Here is a 25,866-nt window from a genome sequence, read left to right on the forward strand (position 1 = left end):
AAATCCCAGGATGTGAGGGCTTTGGGGGCATGTGTGAAAGAGAGGCTGGGTGGGAGGGAGCAGCTGCCCACTTCCTTCTCTTTCTCCAGGCTGGTCTCCTCCCCCAGCCCCTTCATTTCACTGACTTTTCCATGTTTTCCCTAATTAACTCCAGGAGGGAGCCAAGCTCACCCTCCCCTCCAGCATCCCTCATCCAGCCTGGGAAGGGAGGGGAAGGGGGACCAGATTTGGCTTCAAAGAGCTAGGATTCCAGAGTGATTTAGGGGCTAAAGGGGAGACTTCAGAAGTGCCAGAGAGAGAGAGAGAGGGAGACACACACACACAAGAAAGGGAAATAAATGGGGAGAAACAGGAAGAAGGGAGGCAGGAACAGAAGGGCATGAAGGGCTTGACTGGGTAACTAGAGGCCAGGCCCACCCACATCCTGCACGCCCCTAGATCTCTAAGGAGCACCCCAAGGGGGTGGAAATGACAAAGCCAGTTGTTGCCACCTCTCACCAGAAGCACAGGCCTGACGTTGGCCCAGGTCCTGTGGGAGGGGGGCACTGAGGTTGGGCTGGACCAAGAAGGGAGATGATGTGCAAACCCAGAGCCTAAGACAAAAAAGGCTGACACGTGAGTTCCTTCTGGTCAGCTCGGCCACTAGAAATACCGCGTGACCTTGGCAGAGGCCCTGCATGATTCCGGCCTCTGTTTCCCCATCTATAAATCTTGAGAGGGAGACGGTAGCCTGTAGACTGATTCTATAGAAGGCTCTCGCCTTCTGTAGAATCAGTTCTTCAGGGGCCCCTCCTTCTACTCCTCCAACACACACAGTGAGCAGGGACCGAGATCTTTTCTATTCCTAAGAGAAACATTCTTTAGAAGGAAGCAAGAAAGGGGCGCCTGGCTGGCTCAGTCAGTGAGCATGCGACTCCCGATCTCAGGGTTGGGAGTTTGCGCCCCGTGTTGGGTGTAGAGATTACTTAAAAATAAAATCTTCAAACCGAACCAAAGCAAACAGCTCTGGCATGAAGGTGGGAGCAGCTGTGGCCTCCTCTCCAGCTCCTGGCACCCAAACCCCCTCCCCCCTTTGCCCTTCCCACCCCAACCCAGGGCTGAGACAGCACCTCCGGACAGGGAGGCCTGGTCAAGCTAGACGAGGGCCAGTTGAACCACAAACCAGAGCCTCCTTGAAAACACACTTCCCCCCAAATGTTTATTTAAAAAGCCTCCCAAGTGTACTTACTTTCCTTCTTACTTACTCCCCCTCAGCAGGCCCTAGCGCCAGGCTGGGCTGGCCTCCAGGACCCTTTCCAGGCTTCGGGGCAGGGAAGCGGGTGTGAAAGTTGAGAGTAGGGCCTGACCCTGCCACTCCAACCCTCCGGGTCCATTCCCCAAGGCCCAAGCTTATGCTCAGGTCAGCCGCTGTGTGGGCCAGGGGGCTGGAGCCCTGACAGGGGAGCCAGCCGGCAGTGACCCAGGAAGTTTGTGGGCCATAAACACTGATTCCATTTCTGTTTTTTAAATCTGGATTCAGGCCAAAAAGCCTGCTTCCTGGCCTTAACACTAAAAACCACAACAGCTAAATATACCTGACTGTCTGTTTACTTTCCTCAAGAACCTGACTTGGCATCTCCCAGACCGACCCGCCTGCCTCTTTCGTACTCAGTATCTGGCCTGTCCAGGAGTACAGCGCCCCCAGACCCGGGCCAGCTCTGTGCCAGAAGGCTGGCCTCCCCTGTGACTTCCCTCTTCCTCTCCCTCTTCACCTACATGGGCCTGGCTTCACTCAGCCTCACAGACATCTGGGAAAGGCTTGCCAGATTTAACAAAAATAAATGCAGTGTGCCCGAATAAATTTGAACTTCAGATTAAAAATGAGCCATTTTTTATATAGTATGTCCCAGTACTAATGTTTGGGGCCTACTTATGCTAAAATACTATTTGTTGTTTACATGAAGTTAAAATTAACTGGGCATCCTGTATTTTATCTGGCACCTCTAGTCTGAGAGTAAAGCACGACAGTAAGAGGAGTTCAGTCTCTGCTCCTACTCAGCTAAAGGGAAATAAATGTAGGCTGCATCTAAAGGCAGACGTGGTCACTGCAGAAGAAAAGGCATGAACCTGGGAGTCGGACTGCGTTAGAATCACCCATCTGCAGCTCTAAACAGGGACCTTGGAGCAAGGGATTTCTCAGTTCTCTCATCTGTCAAATATAAGTAAGTAATCACAGACAGGCCTTGCAGAGCTGGTAAGAGGATTAATTGGTGTGATGCCCATCAAGTTTGCCAAGCATGTGCCCGGGACAGTACACAGGTGCGATTTTAGTGATCACTGTTCTGATTCTACCTGGTTCTCTACCAGCCCTCCGCACATGCTAGAGGCCAGGCCTTTCACTCCACTATGTAAGCCCAGTGCCTTCATCCTCTGACAGCCTCCAAGGAAGCCTAGGATTTGCTGCTCCTGCAACTAGTCCTTATTAATAGGCATTATTCTAATTCAGCCTTCTACGGGTCAATAAGGATAAGAATTAATCAATTTTAGCCACTGCATATCGTGCCCTTACTCTGTCATTCCTGTGCTAAGGCCCTATGTTTGGCCCTCACAACACTGCAGTAAGATCTGTCAAAGTGCCCGATTTATAGTCAGTGAAACTAAGGCCCCCAGGGGCTGAGTGCCTTCCTTGAGGACTCACAGCTAAGCATGGGTGCCAGGATTTGAATCCGGGTTGGCCTGCCTCCAAAGCCTGTGCTCCTAAGTACTAATATCATTCCGGTGTTCTGTTTCCCCTGCTCAGGCCGCTTTTGACTCTTCGGGGACGACAGTCATCGGCTAAATCTCTCTTGCACGTGAAGTTCTTTGTTAGCCCTCTAGGAAAATCAAAATCCTGCTCTGCAGGTGGGGGCAACAAAAAAGAGAAGGGGTCTCACAGGTCCAAGTGCATTCTCTCACACCCACTTGCATGGATGGAAGGCTTGCGTGTGCCAGGCCCACGGCTTTGTTGTCTACGGAAGCATCTCGTGTAATCCTCACGACAACCCCCTGGGGGCCGCTGCCTCCATTTTCTTGGCTGAAGAAGGGTTAGTGAGATTAAGCAAACGGATCAAATTCCCAGAGACGGTAAGTGGCAGAACGAGGGTCCCACCTATGCTGTCCCCTGCTGAAGCTGGACTCTTAACACTACCGCCTACACCCCCTCAATACATCTTTCCTTTCCCACTCCCCTCGAGGCATGCCGGGACCCTCAGCTGTTTCTCCACCTGGCTTTCTGTCCAGGAATGAGGAGTCCCCTCGGAGCAGCTGAAAGATCCAGAGACGCCAGGCAGGTGGATGGCCAGTCTTGAGGCCTGGCGGCTGCGGGACCACCCCAAGCCCCACACCCAGAGGGGCACAACTCACCACTGGCAGAGGCCAGGATCATGGCCTGCAGCATCTCCGTGTCAAACTGGTTGTTGGGCCACGTGCCGGTCTCATCGCCATTCTGGGAGCTGCGGAGAGAGTGGGGTGGTGGTGAGTACAGCCTCCGGGGCCAGCCCAGGCCACGCCCCTCCTGTCCTCTCCCAGGGAACCCAGATCTAGCACCCTGGGTCTCCGTCCCGTGCAAAAAGATGGCCCGTAGGATCGGAACATGTCATGTTTGCAAATCCTTTGGAAAAATTCCTCTGCTGAGCACACTTGCTTGCCTTGCACCATCTATAAAAATCAAACCTTTTCTGAGGCACTTCCCTAATTCCTCAAGCTCCCTCTCACAGCAAATCCGGTACGGACACTGCTCTCTAGAGTGCCAGTTCCCAACCTCTGCTTTGGTAACATGAATAAAATTGGTCAGGGGGGATGCCTGAGCCCACCCGGACCAGCCCGGGGGCGTCCGCGTGGCAGCCCCAGCGGCCCTCCTCCTGGTGCTGTAGCTGTGTGCGGTGGGGCAGGGTCTGCCTGCCTCCCACTGAAGCACCTAGTTACCACTTTTAGACACTCCAAGCACTGAGGAAAACATGAGGTGCTCGATAACTGTTAAAAATGCTAACCTCTAGAGGACCTGAAGGAATTCCAACCCAACTTGGATTTTTCCCACAGTGACTATTTCCCTGCTTTGTTGGAATTTGGAAGTACGACATTTTTTCTGGGTTTTTTTGGGGGGGGGCACCCTGACACACACACAGTCTATTAGGTGATCCTTGGTACCCTTTGGCACCCAGAGTTCCTCAATAAACATTTCTTGCCTGAATGAATGGGGAAAAATCCATGGAGAGAGTTAGGTCACTATGAGGGAAGGATTTGGCACCAGGGGAGTGGCTGCAGGGCAGGCCTTGAACACGTGGTGGTGGGGGGGGGGAGCACAAGAGAGTGAACACGAGTGAGCGCGAGCAAGAGCACGTCTGTGCATTCTGTCATGGTGGGTGAGCACAGCCCAGAAATGCTTTACAGTTTTTCCAAGTTCTGTCCCTGCCTATGGTTTCCCCTGATCTGGGACCCCCCAGCCCCAGGAAGGTGGACTTGGGCTCAGATCAGGGCACAGCTGCAGTCACATCAAAGGGAGAGTTAGGGTTGGAGGGGAAAGTAGGCTCGTTTCTCTCTCAGAGTGAGAAGAGGTGGAATGCTGTGTCCACTTATTCAACCGACATTTACTGAGCAATGACTGTGCACCAGACCCTGGGCTAGATACTGGGGTTATAGTTGGGAACATGACGGAAATAGTTTGTCTCTATGATGCTCATGGTCCATATTGAGAGGCTGACATTAAATAATTACACAATTATTTAATCGTGACTGTGACAAGTGCCATGAGGCCAAGAGCACGGTGTAAGGGGAAGTCTTGATTTAGCAGGGTCTAGGCAGCTCACTCAGTCCAGGCTTCCCTGAGGAAAAGGGACATTAGAAGACAGGCAATTTAAATTGGAAGAAATTTCCAGGTGATTTGCAGGACAATTGCAGCGAAACGAAAGTAGGAAGAATGACAGAAAATCACCACCTTATAACCAGCAATCATCAGTGAATACTAAAATATTAAAAGTGGAAGGTTGTTGCACAGTCTCAAATACCACTCACAGAGTACTTATTAATCAATTATTTAAAAATATCTTTGTAATGGAGAGATCTGGAGATACCACTTAACTAAGTGAACACCATGAGTATCACTGACAGCTGGACAGACGGACATGAAATCATTCCCCATGTAATGCAGTGGGAGGGTACACAGTGTCGCACGGGCAGTATTCCTACCAAAACTGCCAACCTGCTTTCGCTGTGAGAAAATGCAAATCCAGATTGTGGGACATTTTAAAAGACAACTGGCTTGGACTCTAAAGAATGTCTGTCATGAAAAACAAACAAAAAAGGTAAGGAGGCTGTTCTACATTAAAGGAGATGAGAGAGAGATGGCAAGCAAATGCAATTCATGCTCTTTGATTGAATCCTAGGTTTGAAAAAAAAAACCAGAGGTGTGGCTGGCTCGGCCCGTAAAGCCCGCAGCCTTAGAGTCATGAATTCAAGCCCCATGTTGGGTGCAGTGCTTACTTTAAAAAACAAAAACCAAAAACCACAAAAAACCACCAAACAGGTTAAAAAGACATTTCAAGAACATTTATGAAAATCTGCTAGTGGACTAAATATTTTATTGCATTAGTGTTAAATTTCTCAAACGTATCATTCTTTTATGGTTTGTAGGAGAATGCTACTATTATTAGGAGTTATATACTGAAGTTTTTCAAATATTATGTCGTCTGCCACTCTCAAATGGTTCAGGAAAAAAAAGTTTAGTGTGTGTGTGGAGAGAGAGAAAAACAAATGTGCAAAATATTAACAATTGATTAATCTAGGTAAAAACAGTATTTCCATGTTCATCACACTATTTTTGACAAGTCAACTTTTTGACAAGCTTGAAACATTTCAAAGTGAAAAACTGGGAAGTAAAGTGAAGTATCTAGGAGAAGATGTAGTGCTAGGGGAGAGCGCTTTCCAGTTAGAGAGAGTAACATGGCCCAAGCCTCTGAGGCTGCGAAAAGCTTGGCCAGTTCAACAGACTAAGGGAAGCCAGTGTGGCCGCCCCAGGGGGAGGTGGTGTCAGGGGCTGAGGATGTAGAAATGGACACTAAAGATTTTGGTCTCATCCTAAGAGCTCTGGCAAGTCACTCAGGTGTTTAAAGTGGGGGAATGGGGGCTGTCACGATGGGATTTAAGACTTTAAAGATCACTCTTGCTCCTGGGAGAGGACCAAGGGTTAAAGGTACCTTTGGGAGGACAGGAGCCCAGGGACGGGGCCTCAGTCAACTCTGTCTCCGTGGAAATCCAGGGGTCTTTACTTGCAGCCCTGCTGAGCTGTCACTGGGCCTGCTAGAGGGCACAAGGCTGAGGCAGATGAGCTCATGCCTCGATGAAGAGCCTGACTGGGATGGAGTTGGGAGCACAAGGTCAAGGAGGGGAAGCAGAGAGAAGGGCTCTGGGGTGAACAACAGCATCAGATACTAGGTTAGGAAGATGCCCTGCGGGGACTGGATAATGGCGTTGAGGGAATAAAGGTGAGTGAAGGGGTGGGCCTGGAACCATGACGGGCTGGGCTCTGGGGAGGATTCTTGGGCAATGGTTAAAGGCTGGAGGCTAAGCAGATGAGCAGGCTGCCAGCTCTGTGAAGCTGGGCACGAGGTAAGTGGAGGGGGAGAGACTTCTTTTTGAACAATTTGCTGAGAGCTTCCTATTCTCTGGGTTCTGGGCTGACTAAATTACATATAATTTAGTTGTATATATAATTTGGTTATATATATTTAGTTTATACACAGTTTATATTTAGTTTATATACAGTTCAGTTATAGCTTAGGTAGCTCGCCTATTTGAGCCTCAGAACCACCTGCAGGTAAGGGTTACTATGATTCTCTCTCTTTTCCAGCAGATAAATGCCGGGCTCAAGGGGCTGAGAGACTCCCGAAGCTGCACAGCTGCTCACCGGCAGAACTGCAACCTGAAGGGGCCTCCTGTGATCCTGAAGCCCGTGCTCTTATACACAGCACTGCACTGGCCTTCCCCACGGAGGCCTTGGAGCCCCTGCAGCGGGGACAGGGGGCTCCTCCAGGATTTAGGAGACGGTGAAAAATAAAAGTGCAGGCGATGGACTACCTCTAATTGACCATTTTCCAAGCATCTCCTACGTGTCAGCGCCTGTGGCAGGCCCTAAGACGTAAGAGTTGAGAGATGGCATTCTTGCCCTAAGGAGTCTGTATTCAGGTGCGCTGGATGGGGGGCGGGGGGGGGGGACGTCCCAGAGGCTGGGCTGTGGAAAAACAGCTCCCTGTAGCAGGATGCAAAAAGGGAGAAATCTGGGGACATCCCCTCTGACAAAAGCCTGGATTTAACTGTGTTAAAATATAAATACATATGTATTTTTTGACATAGTAAAAGCCTGTCAGCCTTTTAAAATACACATCCTATGTCCATATGAGGGGCTGTTAGGCAACAATTATATTCTGAACATTTTTTTCCTGCCACGGGGAAATTCTCGTGGTATCCTGCAAAGAGAACACAAAGAGGTGATAATGCTGATGGAACTCAATTACTGGGGGGAGAAATATACCACCTCATCAGGAATAAGAGTTCTTAATATTTTGTGAACAAGTTTGTGAACAATTTGTTTAGGTGAATCAGATTAAAAAAAAGACAAGACACCGGTGCATGTTGTTTGAGTGCACAAAGAAAAAAGTTTAGAAATAGACATATGAAAATATTAAAGAGCTTAAGAGATTTGAGACACTCAACCAAATACAAAATGTGGCCCTTAATTTGGGTAAGTGCACAAATGAGTTAACAGAGAGACATATAATCGGGGAAATGTCAATATAGACTGGATTTCTGATAATACTAGTTTATTAATATATTATTTAGTATTAATGTATTATTAGTTTATCAATATTACTGAGTGCTTACGTGTTAAAAAAAAAAAAGAACTGTCTGTTAAAGACAGTGAAGACTCAGATGAAATTATATGAAGGCTGAGATCTGTTTCAAAATAGTTCAAGGGGGTAACAGGGTGGAGACCCAAGCGAAACAAAGTAGGGCATTAGTTGGAGCTGGACACTGGGATCACAGAGGTTCATTAGACCATTCTACTTTTGTACAGATTTGACGATTTCCACATTCAAAAAAATGTTATTGGAGGGGGCTCTCTGGGTTGTGAAATTAGAGTGCTTTCTCTTCTAAATTTTTCCTCTATTTCTCATGCTTCTATATCGAGCATGTATTTTTTTATAAGCAGCAAAAAATAAGTTGCTACTTGCCTGCTGAGTGACGGCCTAAGCTGGGGGGGAGCAGGGCGAGTGTCTCTCTGAGGAGGGGGAGTGGAAGGGGATGGTGGAGCCATCAAGGGAGAACAGAGTGGAGACCAGGAGAAGCTAAATGGAGACTCTCCCCTCTGTGCAGAGACTGGGAACAGCTGCAGGGTGGGGCCTGGGTTACAGCCTGAGAAGGGACAAGTGGTTTGCTGGGTTCAGCGCTTGAGGTAACAGCTGCCAGGACAGGAAGCCAGAAGGGTGACTTGAGAAGGGACACTGGCTGGAAGGAGGAGCACCTGGCAAGCAGGGAACTTCACAACTTGTCCTTCTCCCTTTGGTCTAGGCAATGTGACCCAGCACTGACTTGAACTTGGACTGGGTTTACTGGAGAACTCAACAGCAGCCCTGCTCTGAAGCTGGTGTGCCAGTAGCCAAGATGGTAGGGAGGAAGTGGAGCAGAGAAGCGGTGGAGGGCCGGAACCAGAGTTAGGCTGAACAAGAGAAATCTCCCCTCTTCGTCCTCTCACTCCAGTGGACTCACCAGAATGGCAGCAAAGAAAGAATTCCCCGTCAGTCTGCTGATCCTGAGAGGCCTCACCACAGGGCCTTTGCATATGCTCTTCCCTCCTTCCTTCAGCTGGTTATTTCATACTTAGCCTTCAGATCTCAGCAACACCTCATTTCCTCTTAGAGTTCCCTCTGCTCCCAGACCAGGTCAAACCCCTATTTTATGCTCTCACCACCAGGTACTGCTCTTCATAGCACTTGGGATAACTGCAATCTTACACTTATTTTGTATTTTTGGTTAATATTTGTCTCACTCAACATATGGTAAACTCCTCAAGGACCGGGAACAGGCCTATTTTATTACCTCCTACACCTAGAGTACGACCTGGCCTCCAGGAGGTGCTTACTAACTATGGAATGAATGAAGGAGAAAAGCTGCAGTTGCTGGACTGAGCCCTTAATGTTCATTTCATCTGGGCCATTTCGGAATTCCGACAGGAATGTGTGTCCCATCCCCCTCAAGTTAACTAAGGAAGGGAGCCTTCTCTTACATCTCCCCAAGAGCTCCTATGTGTATTTCAGGCCACCAAGTCTCTCATTTGATGAAAAGGGGCTTGAGGCAGGGGTAAGGTGCTCAACCCAGAGGGCACATCACAAGCAGTCTGTGGGCCTTCCAGGGGCAGCAGTGAATTCTGCTCCAGGACCAGTACACGGTCTGGGGTGGAGGTGGGGGGTACAGGGGCCACAAGCTGCCCAGTGCTTCTCACCACCTCAGCTCACTTCCTCCTGGAGGCTTTCTCTACACTCACATGAACTTGCTATGATTTGCAACTAGACATTTTTAGTGCGATTTGTTGTCAATTTTCTCTCTCACCTGCTGGCCTGGAAGTCTTTGAGTTCAAAGATGATGTCTGCTTGTTCATTCTTGTAGGACAGTGTTTAGAACAGGGCCTGGCTCATAGTAGAGGCCCAATAAATAAGTGATGAATGAATGAACACGTGAGTGAACACATGAATGACCTAACAGATAAGCGACAGAAAGGCTGGCAAGACCACTGGGGCAAAACAAGACAGATGGGGTCAAGGGAGGGGCAAGGGCAGTCCAAGCCATCTGGCTTGCTGCCTCCTAGGGGCCTTCTAGGAAATGTCCCGGGTTCTGGATACATGTGCAGGACTGCAGGAGGTGGAGGCTCCACCGCATACCAAGGTCTCCTGGGTCCTTGTGGCAGTGCGTCCTCACCATCCAGGCATGTGGGGACATGTGGGCAGTAAGGGCCCAGCCAGCAAGGAGGCAGGGGAAGGGGGCCTAAGCTCTGCCCCCTCTCTCTCTCCTGGGTTCCTTGGACTCCTCCAGGCTCCTGACTTCTAACAGGGAGGCCTGGCCCCGAGCCCACCCCACTCCCCTCAGACCAACTGAAGGTCTTTCTACAGTTTCCCTCCCCACCACCCGCAGGGGGTTCCTGTCTCAGCAGGAATTCACACTGGATTGAAATGAGCAGCTGGGGCAGCCGGGATGAGAGAGTGTGGTGGTAAGCACTGATCAAAGACACTGTGTGTAGGGGGGGAGGGGGAGGGGGGGCACGTGTGTGCTGGCTTGCCCACAAGTACAAAGAAATAAGAGACAGGATAAAAGGGAGACGAAGAGAGATAAAGAAAGAGTAACAGAAAGAGGCCCAGGGATGCAGACAGAGACTATACACTTAGAGAGACATACAGAGAGAGACAGAGACAAGGAAAGAGAACAGAGAGGAAAGCAGAAATAGCAAGAGATTAAGAAACCAAGAGACTGGAGACAGAGGAGCACAAAGACGCTAGGCAAGAGGGAGAGACGGAAAAGAGGTCAAGGAAAAAGGGAGGCAGAAACAGAGAGGAGAAGAAACAGAGACTGAGACTAAGGAGGAGTCACATTTATTCATTAATTCCACATTTCCTGAGCACCCGGCATGGCAGGTGCAGCGTGAGGCACAGATCCGTGCAAGCAGACACAAATGGTAGGGACGAAGATGCAGCAATAAAGACAGAAACCGAGGCAGAGACAGAAAGAGAGGGAGAGAGAGAGAAAGGGCAGAGGGATAAGAAAGAGTGGCAGAGACAAGAGGCCTGTAGGTAGAGAGGCAGGACCAGCTGCGGGACCTAGGGCAGCCTGGAGCCAGGGCAGGACCAGGGAGACCTGCCCCTTGAGCTACCCCCTCAGGCCCACCTCCAGCTGTGCAGTCTCCACCTTCCCCCACAGCTGCCTGGCCTCCCTCACCTGTTGGCTCTGGAGGAGGCTCTGACTGCTGACAGGGCCTCCCTTCCCTCCTGCCCCCCGCCCCCCGAGTCTTTGCCTGAACCCCAGCCCAACCTGGAGCAGGGGGACGTAGGAATTAGATGGGTATAGAACGCTTCCTTTCCACCCAGAGACCACTTTAAGACCAGGAGATAGGAGAAGGTTACCTGGGGAGAAGGGAGGGGCTGAGTGTGTGGAATGAGTTTTCAGAAGAGCCAGAGTAGAAGCCTCTTCCTTCTGGGGTCTGTGTAGCAGCCCCCAGTACACTAAAACCCCCCTGAAATCCGGAACTGAGGGAAGGAGCCCCTTGTAGCACATGCTGAGCCCTCCCCCACCTCCTCCCCCGTCATCCCTGAGAACATGCCGCAGAGAAGAGGGTGGGCTGGAGAGGAAGTCACCTACCCGCTGGTGCCAGGTCTCTGGGCCTGAGAGAATCGCCAGTCCGTGTTGGGCGGGGCTTGCTGTGGAGAAAACAGAGGGAAAGGGGCTGAGGACCCATAAGCAGTCAGAATGTCACCCGAGCCCCGGGGCTGGGCAGGGAGGGAAAGAGGGAGATGGACACAGAGAAGAAAAGAGGATAAGAGGAGGGAGGGGCAGACTCATCTCCAAAGACAAAATGTACCCCAGGTCTCAGAGGTCTGAAGTACCAGAGGCAAAGAGATAAAATAACATTGATCTGACCACAGTGAGCACACCCCGACTCCTTTGCTAAAGAAAGAGCCCATTCCTCCCTGCCTGACTCAGAACTGCTGAGCTGAGATTCAAGGGCAGAAAGTATCTTCTGTGGAACCCAAGGGTGCAGAGAAGCCCCCCACCCCACCCCCCCAGGGAGAATTCCACCAGCCCTAGAAGGAATTTATTCAGCTCCTCAGCTGGGAACAAAGCCTCCTTGCAGCAAGATGGCCGCTGCTCTGGGTAACCCTTTTTGCGCCAGGTTGTGCTGTAACATATTCAGAAGGAGCCCTCCTCCAGGCCCTTGGCTCTTGACGACCCCTTCCCACAGCTAAACACATTATTAATTTAGGAGTCATGCCAGACTGATTCTTTGCAGGGCATCCAAGCCCCAGGACACCTCTCACCCCCAGAACTCTGCCAGACAATGGCTGTGACTGAGGAGGAGAGAACAAGGCCGCTCTGTCTGGGATAGAGAAAACTGCCGGGATGGAGCCCAGCAGAGATCAAGCTCCCACAGCCTCCAAGCAGAGCCAGCTAAGTCTCCAGGGCTCCTAAGGGGCTGATCTGTAGTCATGTCCCACCTGGAGGACGGTGTGGGACTTTGGCCAGACGCTTCCCTCCTGAGACCAGAGGGTGTATTATCCCATCACACACACACACACACACACACACACACACACACAGCACTCCAAGAGCCATCTCCTTAACCATTCTGAGGTGTGCTGGTAATTAACTCTCACACTCACTCCCAGAAGCAGAGGAGAAATGTATCTCTGATTACACTGGGGAGAAGAAAGACCAGAGGCTGCCAAATGACTCACTCTGAGGCTCACAGGTGGCAGTGATATGAGCAGAACCCAGAAATTTAGCATCCCAGGTACACCATGAGTCACCAGCACCAGTCCAGGACTGCCGTGGGGAACGGTACTGGGATGCCTACTCCTCAGCCTTAGACACAGGAGAATCTACGCAGAGACGCAAGAACCATGACAGACTGGAAGAGAGTTGCTGGGCAAAACTCACAACCTATGTAAGGACGGCGGGTCCAAAGCGTGTTCAGTAAGGGCTGCTCAGGGATAAGGAGCCCCAGAAGACTTTTCTCTAACATAAAGCCCTAAAAGGGAAAGAATCCCATCTATGCCCCATCCCAGCAGATGAAGACTGCCCTCCTTCCTCCAGCTTTACAAGTGCAAGCGACTCAAAGTACAAATTCTGGAGTTAGACCTGAGTTAGAGCTTTCTCTACCACTTACCCTGTGAACTTGAGCAAGTCATGTGACCTTGGTGAAATTCAGTCATAAGGTGAGGAAGCTGGTGTCTATCCAACAAAAATCTTGGGAAGAACGAGTGAGGTGCGGTACTCGGAGGAGGTATCGCAGAAAGGCTCTCTCAATCAGCTATCACATAGGGTTGTTGTTTCAAACTCTAATTCTGATTCGGTAGGGGCAGAGAGGAACGTAACTATAGTTTAAATAAAAGCTCCTGAGATTGTGGAAACTTGTGCCTTTTACTACTATAGTTGCCCCACATATGAGGGCCCCCTGGCATCTGGCAGAGGCTGTGGCTTTCCATCAGGCCGAGAAGGAAGGACTTGACGGAATCTCAGATACTTTGGCAACCCCCAAAGCCCTGACCCTAGATCACAGGAACACATCAAGGTTACGACGGAGCCAAAAGCCTATCTCTGAGTGTCCAGGGTCCAGGTGCTCCACGTTCCCACTTCCTGTGATAGGACAGGCAGTGACTGTCACTGAAGTCCCAGGCTGCCTATCCTACCTTTGGGCCCCAGGGTAGCTCAACCAGCCCCCAAGGCTTCTGGGCCGGAGGCAACGCTGACCTCTGCTCGGAGCCCCAGCGGGATGGAGCAGCCCACCCTGGCCCTAGAGTTCCCAGACTCATATTCTTGCACAGAGGTGACCTGGTCTAGCCCCAGGTGGAAGCAGGAAAAGGCTCCTGAGTCCTTGCAGGCCCTGGGAAACCACGCCATGGGATCCTCACCAGGGTGTGATCAGTCAGCTGTGAGTACCTCTGAGGCCAGCAGCCAGGTGGTTGGGAAGCTGTGAGGGGCCTGGGGACGGCCAGCGCATGTAAACTTGACAGCAAGCACTGGCAGTTAAAGGCGGCGTGCACGTACGACCAAGTGCTGGGTGTGTGTGTGTGTGTGTGTGTGTGTGTGTGGTGAGGCAAGCCCATTGGTGCATGTGACCAGTGGGTGTGTTCTGCAGGGAGGACATGCTTGAAGCCTGGGTGTGCACCTATACTGTCTACAGACGCATTGTTTGACGGGGAGGGTGGGGGGGAGTAGGGATGGCGGACATTAACGGTGAAGTCACCCATCAAGGGAGTAGAAAGAGGAAACCTAAAGGCTGGCAGAGCAAGCTGGCTCGGGAGTCAAGCAGGCTGGGTGCAGGAGTAGATTTGCGACTGACTCCACCCAGGACCACGCCCCCACCCAACCCCGGCCATAAAAGATTACTGGATGCCAGCTGGCAGGGATTGGTTCTACTTCCCCTCACCTACAATCACCACCACCTCCCGGTACTCAGAGTCCTATCCCCACTTTGGCGTTCCACGCAATCAGTCCAAATGGTCCCAAAAATCAGGTGGAGTGCAGGCAACACTGAGCTCCACGACCCCCTCCGCCCCCACGACCCTCAGCCCCACCCCAAGAGGAGCGGATGCAAAAAGTCCCTTTTGGGGATGGGCTGCTTCTCCATCGCAGCCCACAGGTGTCACCCTGGGCGGTGTGGAGCCCCTCACCTGGCTCCGCTCCCGCAGCGTATTGGAGCGGGACCGGTAGGCATCAGGCTCCAGCGCCAGAGCTGAGGGCTGCTGGACACTGAGGGGCCTGAGAAAAGTGAAGTCACTGCCATCCGAGGCTGGTGAGAAGCACGTCCTGTAGCAGTGGCTCTGCGGGTCCGAGGGCCGCAGCGTCACCTCCATGTACTTGAGCGTGCCGTCTGAGCTCACCTGCAGGTTGGGACTAGACTGCTTATAGAAGTCCCGAGAGGGGGAGTCCTGGCGCCTGCAGCACTGGCTCCCACCCCCATCCGCATCTGTGTGCCCCCGAAGGCACTTAGCTGACAGAAAGGTGAAGGTGACTAAGGATAAGAGACTGATGGCTGCAAGAGCCACAATGAGGTAAAGGGTAAGGTCTGAACGCTCAGGAGGGTGTGAGAGGAAATCGTTGGACTTGGGCATTTCCTCGGGATCCTCGTCCTCCAGAACCAGCAGCACCGTGGCTGTAGAGGAGAGGGAAGGGTCACCGTTGTCCCTCACCAGGACCACAACCTGCTGGGTGTCAGAGTCATCCTCCCGTAAGGCCCGGGCTGTGCGCACCTCGCCAGTATGTGCAGACACCAGGAACAGTCCTGGAGCCGTAGACTGTGGCAACAGTGAATAAGAGAGCCATGCATTGTGGCCTGCATCAGCATCCACAGCTGTCACTTTGGTGACCAAGGAGCCGGGAGGAGCAGAGCGAGGGAGACGCTGGGGGACTGAGAGTTCCCAGCCAGGTCTTGGGTGCAACACAGTTGGCGCGTTATCATTCTGGTCCAGGACAAACACATGCAGAGAGGTGTTAGAATGCAGTGGGGGAGAGCCAGAGTCTCGAACCCCCACCATGATCTGCAGCATTTGCAGCAATTCGTAGTCAAAGGTGCGTTGGGCAAAGACTCGCCCGTCCTCAGGGTTGACGTATACAAAGGAGGAAGCTGGGGCTCCCTGAATCTGATTCCCCACAATGGAGTAGGTGAGGTGAGCATTAACCCCGGTATCTGGATCCGAGGCAGCCACAATGCAGAGAAGGGAACCTGGAGGCCGGTTTTCTGGGATGTAAGCAGTATAGAGCTGCTGACTAAAGTAGGGTGCGTTGTCGTTAACATCTGAAATGTTGAGCCTGATGGTGAGATGTGTGTGCAGGGGAGGTGAGCCCGCATCACTGGCCAACAGTTCAATGATATAGTGGGAGGTGGTCTCCCGGTCCAAAGGCTGGCTGGTTAGCAGAGAGTAGTGGTTCTCAGAAGGCTTAATCTGAAATGGCAGGTCCGGGGAGATCTCAAGGCTCACCTCACCATTTCTCCCCGAGTCTCGGTCCCGCACATTAAACAAGCCCACTACTGTGCCCACCGGTGTGCTCTCCAGGATAGGGTTGACCAAAGAGGCCAGTAGTACCTCTGGGGCATTGTCATTGGCATCTCCCACATCCACCTGAATCATACAGTGGCCTTCCATGGCTGGCTGTCCCTGGTCACGGGCTCTCGCATGAATTTCATAGAAACTTGACTCCTCAAAGTCTATGGGACCCAACACGTGGATTGCTCCACTGCTAGGGTCTAGGCCAAAGAGATGACGCACTACCTCAGATGTATGGTCTCCGAAAGAATAGTCTAGCTGGCCATTGGTGCCCTCGTCTGGATCAGTGGCATTGAGGCGGAGTAGCAGTGTACCCACGGGTGTGTTCTCTGGGAGCCCCACACGAAGAACTGAGGACTGGAAGGTGGGGGCGTTATCATTGACGTCCAGCACTATGACAGAGATGAGGGTAGTCCCCGAGCGGGCTGGGATACCCCCGTCCACGGCAGTGAGCACCAGCTGATGTCTTGCCTGGGCTTCACGGTCCAGCTGCCGCTCTAGCACCAGCTCTGGGAACAGCTTCCCATCTTTTAGGGTCTTCACGTTCAGAGAGAAGTGGCTGCTGGGGCTTAGAGTGTAGAAGCTCACGGTATTGGTGCCCACATCCGGATCCTGGGCACTATCCAGCGGGAATCGTGCCCCAAGCGCAGCTGATTCTGAGATACATATCTCTCGCTCCGAGGTGGCGAAGCTAGGAGAGTTGTCATTGAGATCCAGGATCTCTACCTCTACGCGCATGAGTTCCAAGGGGTGTTCAGTCACCACCTGCACGGGCAGCAGGCAGCTCGTAGCGGCTCCACACAGGCGCTCTCGGTCAATCTTCTGATTCACTGCCAGAGCACCACTCACCAAGCTCAGGGAAAAATAGTGTCCATTCTCCTCAGACCCCAACCGCAGTCGGCGGCTCGACAGATCTGTCACCTTTAAGCCTAGATCCTGAGCAACATTCCCCACCAGCGTCCCCGGCTCAGACTCCTCCACCACTGAGTAACGAAGCTGCCCGGACACCCAGCCCCAGCAGCACAAGGACAACATGCACAGCACTTGCCATTTCCCAGCGAGCTGTGGGGGTGTCTCAGGCCCCATGACCCAGAAGGCCCTTCCTGGACACTGACTCTGTGCTGTCCTGTCTCCAAGGTAGACCCAGGTCTTGGAATGTAGCAGCTGAAATCCCTTATGTCTCCTTCCAGCCTCTTAAAAATTGCTCCGAGGTCTGTCTGCCTGCAGCAGTTCTTCTTAGTCACCAAATGGCGGGGGTGGGTGGGGGGGGGGGATGGGAACTGAATCTGAGTGGAGCTGGGGAACAGGGGGAGGAGAGGTGGGCAGGAAGAGCAGATCCCCCACCTCTGCTCTGAGTCTGATTGGCCAAAAAGTCTGTCTGCTCTCAACCAATTATGAAGTCTCCTTGGTCCTGGAAACCTTAGGAACAGGCAAATCTGTGTCAATGAAACCTCCTACCTCCCCACTCATTTCATGCTGCAGGTTGATTCAGCCCCCTTGGCAGCAAAGTTTGACAGCTCAGATGGTGCTCAACAGGGAAGACAAAGTGGTACAAAACTTCTCAGTGTTCTGTCCCAGCAACTTCCCTCAGGACTTCAGAAGCTCCCACTACTTTGCTTAAACCAACAAAATTGTGTCCTTCCAGGGGAGGCAAAGCCCATGTGAATGCCCCTCCCCCATCCTGCCAAACGCTGCTAAGTTGAGAGAAAAGATTTGTTAGGATCCTGTCAAGCCTTGTTCTGACTCTCCATCAATGCTTTGAGGAATCTCAATGTCAGCTGATGGTTCCAGGACTCAGCTTTTCTGAGCTCCCTTACTTGAGCTGTGGAATGAGCGTAATAGCTCGTGGTAGGGGGAATGTTCCCGGGACTGATCCAGGTCCCCCAGGAGAGTGACTAGAAGCTAGGCACGGTTTCTAGGATTTATGGTTTCACAACTCGACTTAAAGACTCCCAGAGTGGCTGTCTCTGAGTTCCTCAGCTGTAGACCAGTTTTCTGACATTAAGTGATCTCACTTACATCGCTTTTCCTGCCAAAGAAGTGATGCTCCCTTGCCCCCATTCTCCCATATCTAGCTCAAACCTCAGTGGGGACCTGACTGGGATTCCTGAAGATCTGGACTCTGCTTGTACCTTGATGCCCCCCTGCCCGCTTGGCTCTCTCCTCTTTGTGCTTCCTGCTGTTCCAAGCAGAGAGTTCTCTCGACATTGGGTTAGGGAGTACTTGATACTGTGGGGCAAATATATTAGTCCCCCTCAATTCACTGGGAAATGGTAACCTAGAGTCAAGGTAGTCCAGAATGTGGCCTCCTCATTCAGGAAGAGAAAGACTCCTCCTGGGTTTAGGCGACTGCCTGGGACATCCTACCCTGGTGCAGCAGAGCGTTCTACGCTCCCACAGTCTGGCAGCAGGCTTCCACAATACCCTGACTCTTGATCATTACCTTCATTTCTTACCCTCAGATAAGGGCATAACCCACCCCAAGTACTAATCTGTGACAGCTTCCTGATTATTCACAAAACACTTCTAAAGCACACCATCTACCACAGAGTTACCACTCACTACGGACTCTCACAGACAGACCAACGGTCGCTGGGATGTGACCCAGCCATAAGCCTGCATCAGAATAACCCTCAAGCGTTGGCTGAGCCTGCAAAGGTCTCACCTCTAGCCCATACAGAAGATCAGAGGGTGGGCAGCTTGGGCGAACAGGTTCCCCTGCCATAGGTGCACTGGGTGACTTCACCATCATGAAGCTATCACTCCGAGTGGGTGCAGAAGCCAAAGGTGTACAGCCATGAGAGTGGCCGCCCACATCAACAAACTTGATAGGGTCATCTGACCCTAGCTGGATTCGGAGGATCCCATTGGAAGGAGGAAGCCCCTCCCTCCTTCGAGATCGGGTGAGACAGGCACAGGTGCCAGCAGGAAAGCAGGTCACTCCACAGGCAGCCCCACGCAGACACTTCGAAAGTAGTGCCACGAACGAGCCAAAGGAGACAAAGCAAATTGCCACTAGTGATACGGCCAAGTAGAGGGTCAGGCGGGATTCTCCTTCCCTTGGAGCTGAAGATTCTCGAAGATCGGGGACAACTGGATGAGTATCTTCCTCCAAGGACACTAGTAGAGTAACAGAGGTAGAGAGTGGTGGGCTACCACTATCCTTTACCACAATGACCAGCTTCTGTGGTGGGAGATCAGCTGGGATGGGAACTGCTGTCCGTACCTCCCCAGCATAGCGAGAGACCGCAAACAGGCTGGGGTCTGGGGCCTCCAGCAACTGATAGGAAACCCAAGCATTGTAACCTGAATCCAAGTCCACAGCAGTCACCTTTGTGACTAGGTGGCCAGCACCAACTGATGGAGGCAGTGCTTGAGGACATAAGGAACCAGGCCGGGCTCTGGGGCGGAGCACAGCTGGGGCATTGTCGTTGAGGTCCAGCACAAACAGACGAACTGTCACGGTGCTACTAAGAGGTGGGTTGCCCCGATCCCGGGCCTGTACCTCAAACTGCAATGTCTGTGTTTGCTCATAATCAAAGGATCGAGTAGCATGAACAGCTCCTGTCTGGGGGTTCAGAGAGATAAAGGAAGAAGCTGAAACATCTCTATTTCTGGGCTCCAGAAGAGAGTAGGAGATAAGTGCATTCAAGCCAGAGTCTGGGTCAGAGGCTGCAAGGGAACAAAGCAGGTCCCCTGGGCGATTGTTCTCAGGAACAAACACCTCATGTGACCTCTGGAAGAAAGAGGGTGGGTTATCGTTCACATCTGAAATATTGAGGAAAATAGTCCTCTGGGTACTCAGAGGAGGATTCCCAGCATCAGAAGCAGTGACCATGATGTCATAACTGGATTTGGCCTCTCGGTCCAAGGGCCCAGCAGTCACCAGGGAGAACTGGTTCCTGAAGGCAGACTTGAGGGCAAATGGCAGGTGGTCAGGAATACGGAGGCTCACATCTCCATTTGACCCTGAGTCAGGGTCCTGCACACTGATGAGTGCCACTACAGTGCCAGGTTCTGCACTCTCTGGAAGAGTCCCAAGCTCTGAGGTCACTGTGATGTGTGGGGCATTGTCATTTACATCTAGGAGATCCACCCGAAGGCTGCAATGTTGCTCCATGGCTGGAGAACCCCCATCGCGAGCCCGAATATCAAATTCATAGTAATTCTCACTCTCAAAGTCTAGGGGCCCCTGAAGGGTAAGCTTTCCAGTAGTCGGGTGAAGGCTAAAGAGGTTTCTCACACGATCAGGGGTGTGACCACTGAAAGAAAAGGTGACGTTACCACTGGGACCCAGGTCTGGGTCAGAGGCATTGAGCTGGATGAGCAGCATGCCGGCTGGGGCACTCTCCAACACGCTAATCCTGTAGCTGGATTGCTGGAAGGCTGGGGCGTTGTCATTCACGTCCAGCACAGATACCCGGAGCTCTGCGGTGCCAGATCTCGGGGGGTTCCCTCCATCCACAGCAGTCAGCACCAGGCGGTAGTCTGACTGCTTCTCCCGATCCAAAGGCTTCTCCAGGAGCAGCTCTGGGACCAGGCTGCCGTCGCTGCGCTTCTTGACATCCAGTGCAAAGTGTTCGTTGGAGCTTAGTCTATAGCTGCTGATAGAATTGCTCCCCACATCTGCATCCTGAGCCTTTTCCAAGGGGAAACGCTGTCCTGGAGGAGCGGCCTCCCCAATTTCCAAGTCCAGCTGCTGCCGAGGAAATCGGGGGGCGTGATCATTCACATCCACGATTTCTACCTCCGCTCGGTACATTTCCAAAGGCCCTTCGGTTACAAACTCCAGGGGCACGATGCAGCTGGTACTGAGTCCACACAGTGCCTCTCGATCAATTGGATTCTTGATGAGCAGGGTTCCGCTGTCCAAATCCACACGGAAGTGTCTTTGGTTCACCTCTCCAGCAACCTGCAGCCTACGAGCTGACAGACTCTCTGTATCCAGCAGGAAATCTTGGGCGACATTCCCTACAAAAGTCCCTTCCTGTGACTCCTCTGGGACTGGGTAGCGGATCTGCCCACAAACGTAACCCAGGTGGCAAATGAGGAACAAAAGGGTAGCCCCCCAGCAGATTTCTACCCAGCTTCCCACCTTGCGGAGCATTGCTGCTTCCCGCTAGCCCTCTACCTGGTCCTGGGAAGCAGAAGAAGCCGACCCGCCCCAAACGGCAACAGCAGCTGGAGACACCTCTCTCTCTTTCGTGGCGCCGTTCTGGCGCGCGGCTGGGCCGGCGCCGCAAGGGTTACGCGCCGTGTTTGCTGGTGGCGGGGTAGATTTGTCTGCCTTCCACCACCCGATTGGCAGACAGCAGCTCCTGGGCTCAGCCAATAGGCTGAGCAGAGAACATCCCAATAGCAGCAGGGTTAATGCGTCGCAGCACTGGAGGAAAAAAAAAAACCCCAAAAACAAAAAACCACCTATCTTTTCGCCTTCCTCCCAATCAACAGCATTTCTTTCTATAGGTTTATTATCTCTATGAGAGGCAGACAACATGTATGTATGTTCTTTTGTCCCCCTAACACACCAACTTACCCCGCCCCTTTTCGGTGGGGTTGGGGGAGGCGCGGGAAACAGACAGCCAGAGCCCTAGCAACCTGCAGCCCAGAGAGGAGTAGCCATTTGAGACTGGTCACTTTGTCCAAGCCAGTGTTGCCATCCACCAATATTCTAAATGGGTAGTTTCTACCTCAGTCTGATGTATTAGAGCAACAACTAATTAGAAGCAGTGCCATATACTCAAAACTCTGCCCCTCTGCAGATTATTCAGAAACATATCCATCTCTTTGCAGAAAGACTTACACATTAGTGTAGCCAATTAAATTTATGCAGCACACGTTTTTGTTGTAACAGGAGGTGCAGCAGAAACCAAATCTCTCTTACTCAGACACTAGCTAGTGATACACTGAATTACCATTCATGGATTTCAAGGACAGTATAGAAGGAGATGAAGCAAGGTGGAGGGAGCCAGGAGAGGGAGATGTTCCAAATCAGTAAAGAATCAGCGTGTCTGGGAGGCGCTAAGGACTAGATCTCATTACCTGGCAGAATGCTAATGTTCAGATTTAATAGCTTCCTTGAATGATTGCGTTCAGCCACTAACAGCTCTGTGCCCACAAATCCCCTTTATCTGACACCATGGTATGCTTGATTTGTTGTTAATTACCACAAGAGACAGTTTCAAATGAGCAAGCTTTTCACTTGGCCCCAGGGGGCCTCTTGGAGCTAGAGACTGGATTCACACTAGACCCTCCCAGGAGCCTGGCTACCACCTTGCACACACACAGAAACACAGATCATCTCACACTGTAGTTACCTGCAAACTATAATCCTAGTGACAAACACATCAGGAGCACAGAGAGAAAAATCCAGCCTGATCTGGACATAAGATTTCTTAACTCATCTGAATCCTCACCTAGGTCACCACAGGCTGCAAAAACCACCAGCAAAACCCAGGTTTCTTATCCTCCCCAGATTTTTAACCAAACCCGTAATCCTCAGGAATATCCTTTTGACTCTGGTGAAGCTAGCAACCTACATTCTGGTCTCAAAGGGAGGGATCTGGCTTTCTGTATCTTTTTTTTTTTTTTTTTTAAGATTTTATTTATTTATTTGAGACAGAGAGAATGAGAGAGAGAGAGCACATGAGATGGGGGAGGGTCAGAGGGAGAAGCAGGCTCCCTGCCGAGCAGGGAGCCCGATGCGGGACTCGATCCAGGGACTCCAGGATCATGACCTGAGCCGAAGGCAGTCGCTTAACCAACTGAGCCACCCAGGCGCCCTTTTTTTTTTTTTTTTTTTTTAACCAAAAAACAACTAAACCTCCTCCCAGAGGAATGATGGAGGTATCAATCAGTCTGACCTACCAGGTGTTTGGGGCAGGATTCACTATCACAGTGAATGGCACCAGCATCAACCCAGCTGCCTCAGTCAGCAAAGCGGAGGGACAGGCAGAGCCATCCTTGGCTCATTCCTCTCCCTGACTCCCTATATCATGTCAATCAACAAGTCCTGACGATTATACTACACTCAACACCTTCCATTTATACTATCACTGTGGTGGTTCAAGCATTTATCAATCTTCTCCTCAAGTATTTTAACAGCCTTTTAACTGTTCTCTTTGTCTTCAGTAGCAATATCCCCAGTCTATTTTACTTATGGGTGCCAGGATAATCGCTCTAAAACAAAAAACCTAGATGCATCATACATATGTGAGTTCAAAATTCTGCAGTGACTATCATCGATACAGAATAAAATCAAAACTCCTGGGTCTGGCCTAAAAATAACAAGATCTAACTCCTGCCTACTTGCTGCACTTTATCTCTTGCCAAGACTGTTTTACAAACATATTTTAAGGTCCAGCAATCATGAAATATCATTATCCATCTGCATGAAATTCCCTGCAAGGACCTTTTTCCTTCTTCCCTTTTAGTTCTCAACTTAAGTTCTTAGCTTTCAGCTCAACTTTATGTTCTCAGTTCAAGCATCACCACCTCTATGAAGTCTTCCTGATTTCCCCAGGCTGGCTTAGGGGTTTCTTTCCCTTTGCTCTGACAGCCTCTTGTGTTATGCAGATCTTCACTGTCATTTTTTTTTTTTTTTTGCCTCTGTTTCCTATGGTACCCTAGACACCATAATAACACGAAGTGTGTCTTTTCATCTTTTATAGTGTCTGCACATGGGGTTGCTCAATAAATGGTGAATTATTGTTATCATTAGTTCAACAGTAGTTATTGAATACTTAAGACTTTACATGAATACTTTATATTCACTATGCTTTATATGACTTACTTCTAACTTCACAACCATTTTGAAGGATATTATCTTTATTTTATAGATGAGGAAACTGGAGTTCAGAGAGGTTAAGAGACGTGCCTAAAGCTAAACATCTACTATGTGTGGCACTAGGATTCCCCCCACTCCCACCCCTGGTTTGTCTGGAAAGAAATAGTCTCTTTCTATAACATCTTAAATGATTTTTCGACTAGTTTGTCATCTGTATGACCATAAACTGGCCTTTTACTGATGCCTTTCATATCCAAGAACTAGACCTCTTACAGGTCTCAATATTTGCAAGTTCACACCAAAACAAACAGGCATACAGTTGATTACTAGCATTGGGACATCATAAAGCCTTAATCCTACAAATCCCTGACTTGATCTTTTTCTACCAGGTGTGTGATTCTCCCATCTTTACATGGTAAAAACAGCTTTATTGAGATACAGTTCACATACCATACAATTCATTCATTTAAAATTTACAATTTGGGGGCACCTGGGTGGCTCAGTCATTAAGCGTCTGCCTTCAGCTCAGGTCATGATCCCAGGGTCCTGGGATCGAGCCCCGCATCGGGCTCCCTGCTCAGTGGGAAGCCTGCTTCTCCCTCTCCCACTCCCCCTGCTTGTGTTCCTTCTCTCACTGTGTTTCTCTCTGTCAAATAAATAAAATCTTTAAAAAAAATAATAAAATGCACAATTTGATGGTTTTTAGTATATTCACATATACTAAAAGGATACAACCATCACCACAATCTAATTATAGAACATTTCTGTCATCCCTCAAAGAGGTTCCATACCCACTGACCAGCTCTAGATTTTTTAAGAACAGCTGCCCAGATGCTAGTGGTTTAGGAAGATTTTCTCTTTAGATGACTGAAGCATCCTCTTATGTCTTCTCTACATTGCTCCTCTAGAGCTATTCTATACACATATGTATTTTTATACCACATTTATTTATGTATTTGAGTATAGTTGACAGTGTTACATTAGTTTCAGGTGTACAACACAGCACTTCAGCAAGTTTATAGAGCTATTCTATAGAATATTTTAAGGTTGGGAAATAACAGAATTTTCTAAGTTCGGCCTGGCCCAGTAAGTCTGGTTCTGTGAACACCAGGATAACACTTCGCTTCATAAATGTGTTGATAGCCTGGTAGATTCTAGAGCAGTAGTTTCAAACTAGTCTGCACTTTAGAATCACTTGGGGACCTTCAAACAATACTGATCCCTGTGTCCCACCCCCAGGGATTGTGCTTTAATTGGTCTTGGGTGTGGCCCAGGCTTCAGAATTTTTAAGGGGTCCCCAGGTAACGCTAGTGTGCAACCAAGTCTGACAGCGTCTTCTTTCTGGCTGTCATCTGTCCTTAGCCTTTCCATTTATGCCTCTACTTTGTCATTTCTGGCTGTCTCCAGATTTTCTCATTTCCAAAGTGTGTTTAAGATTGGGGGTGGGCAAATAATAAAAATAATAATAGTAATAACTAATAATTTTTTAACACTTAGGATACACCAGGTTCTGAGATTAACTTGGCCAAGGACTCATAGCTGATAAATAGTGGAGCCTCATTTGTCTAACTGCCAAATCCAAGGGTTAATAACAATAATATACTTATTCGTATACTAATATACTTTATTGGTCATAAAATAACAGTGGTTATCCCACAACTGGAAGTGTGTATCAGTTTCACTCCAAGACAAAAGCCTTGCAGTTACCTGCACATCAGCCTGAATAAATGAAAGCTTTACCTTTCTCCAGTTACAAATTTACCTACCTTTGACACTGTGTGTATACTTAAGAAAAATAATGCTGGAAGGATAGGGATTATTCACTGGGGGTACAAAAGAACTTTCAATTTGTACCATATGTTCTTTTGGATTGTCTGGATTTATCCTTAAAATAAATGGTTACTTTTACTTTTATAATTAATGGTGGTTATATCTTTAGATTTGGGGATTCATGTTAGTTATAATTATTTCTTTATACTTTTCTCTATTTTCCAAATTTTCTTTTTTTTTTAAGATTTTATTTATTTATTTGACAGAGAGAGACACAGCGAGAGAGGGAACACAAGCAAGGGAAGTGGGGGAGGGAGAAGCAGGCTTCCCGTGGAGCAGGGAGCCCGATATGGGGCTCAATCCCAGGACCCTGGGATCATGACCTAAGCCGAAGGCAGATGCTTAACGACTGAGCCACCCAGGCGCCCCAATTTTCCAAATTTTCTATAATACTACTATACCATAAAAATATTTTGTAAGTAATATACA

General features: G+C 50.1%; 1 protein-coding gene across 17 annotated transcripts in view; it reads right to left on the reverse strand.

The window, feature by feature from the left end:
- The window catches only part of LOC118555229 (protocadherin gamma-C4), a 192,607-nt gene that overhangs the window by 3,652 nt on the left and 163,089 nt on the right, over positions 1–25,866 (reverse strand). For 12 of the 17 annotated variants that reach the window (XM_078067398.1, XM_078067396.1, XM_078067394.1 and 9 more), the window contains 2 exons: positions 11,416–11,474; positions 3,382–3,470 (listed from right to left, as the gene is read on the reverse strand). In XM_078067398.1, the coding sequence (XP_077923524.1) occupies positions 3,382–3,470; positions 11,416–11,474 (148 nt within the window). The other 5 variants (XM_078067391.1, XM_078067383.1, XM_078067389.1 and 2 more) reach the window with 5 other exon arrangements.

The sequence above is a fragment of the Halichoerus grypus genome, chromosome 2 (assembly GCF_964656455.1).
Source record: "Halichoerus grypus chromosome 2, mHalGry1.hap1.1, whole genome shotgun sequence".
In the NCBI taxonomy this organism is placed as follows: Eukaryota; Metazoa; Chordata; class Mammalia; order Carnivora; family Phocidae; genus Halichoerus; species Halichoerus grypus.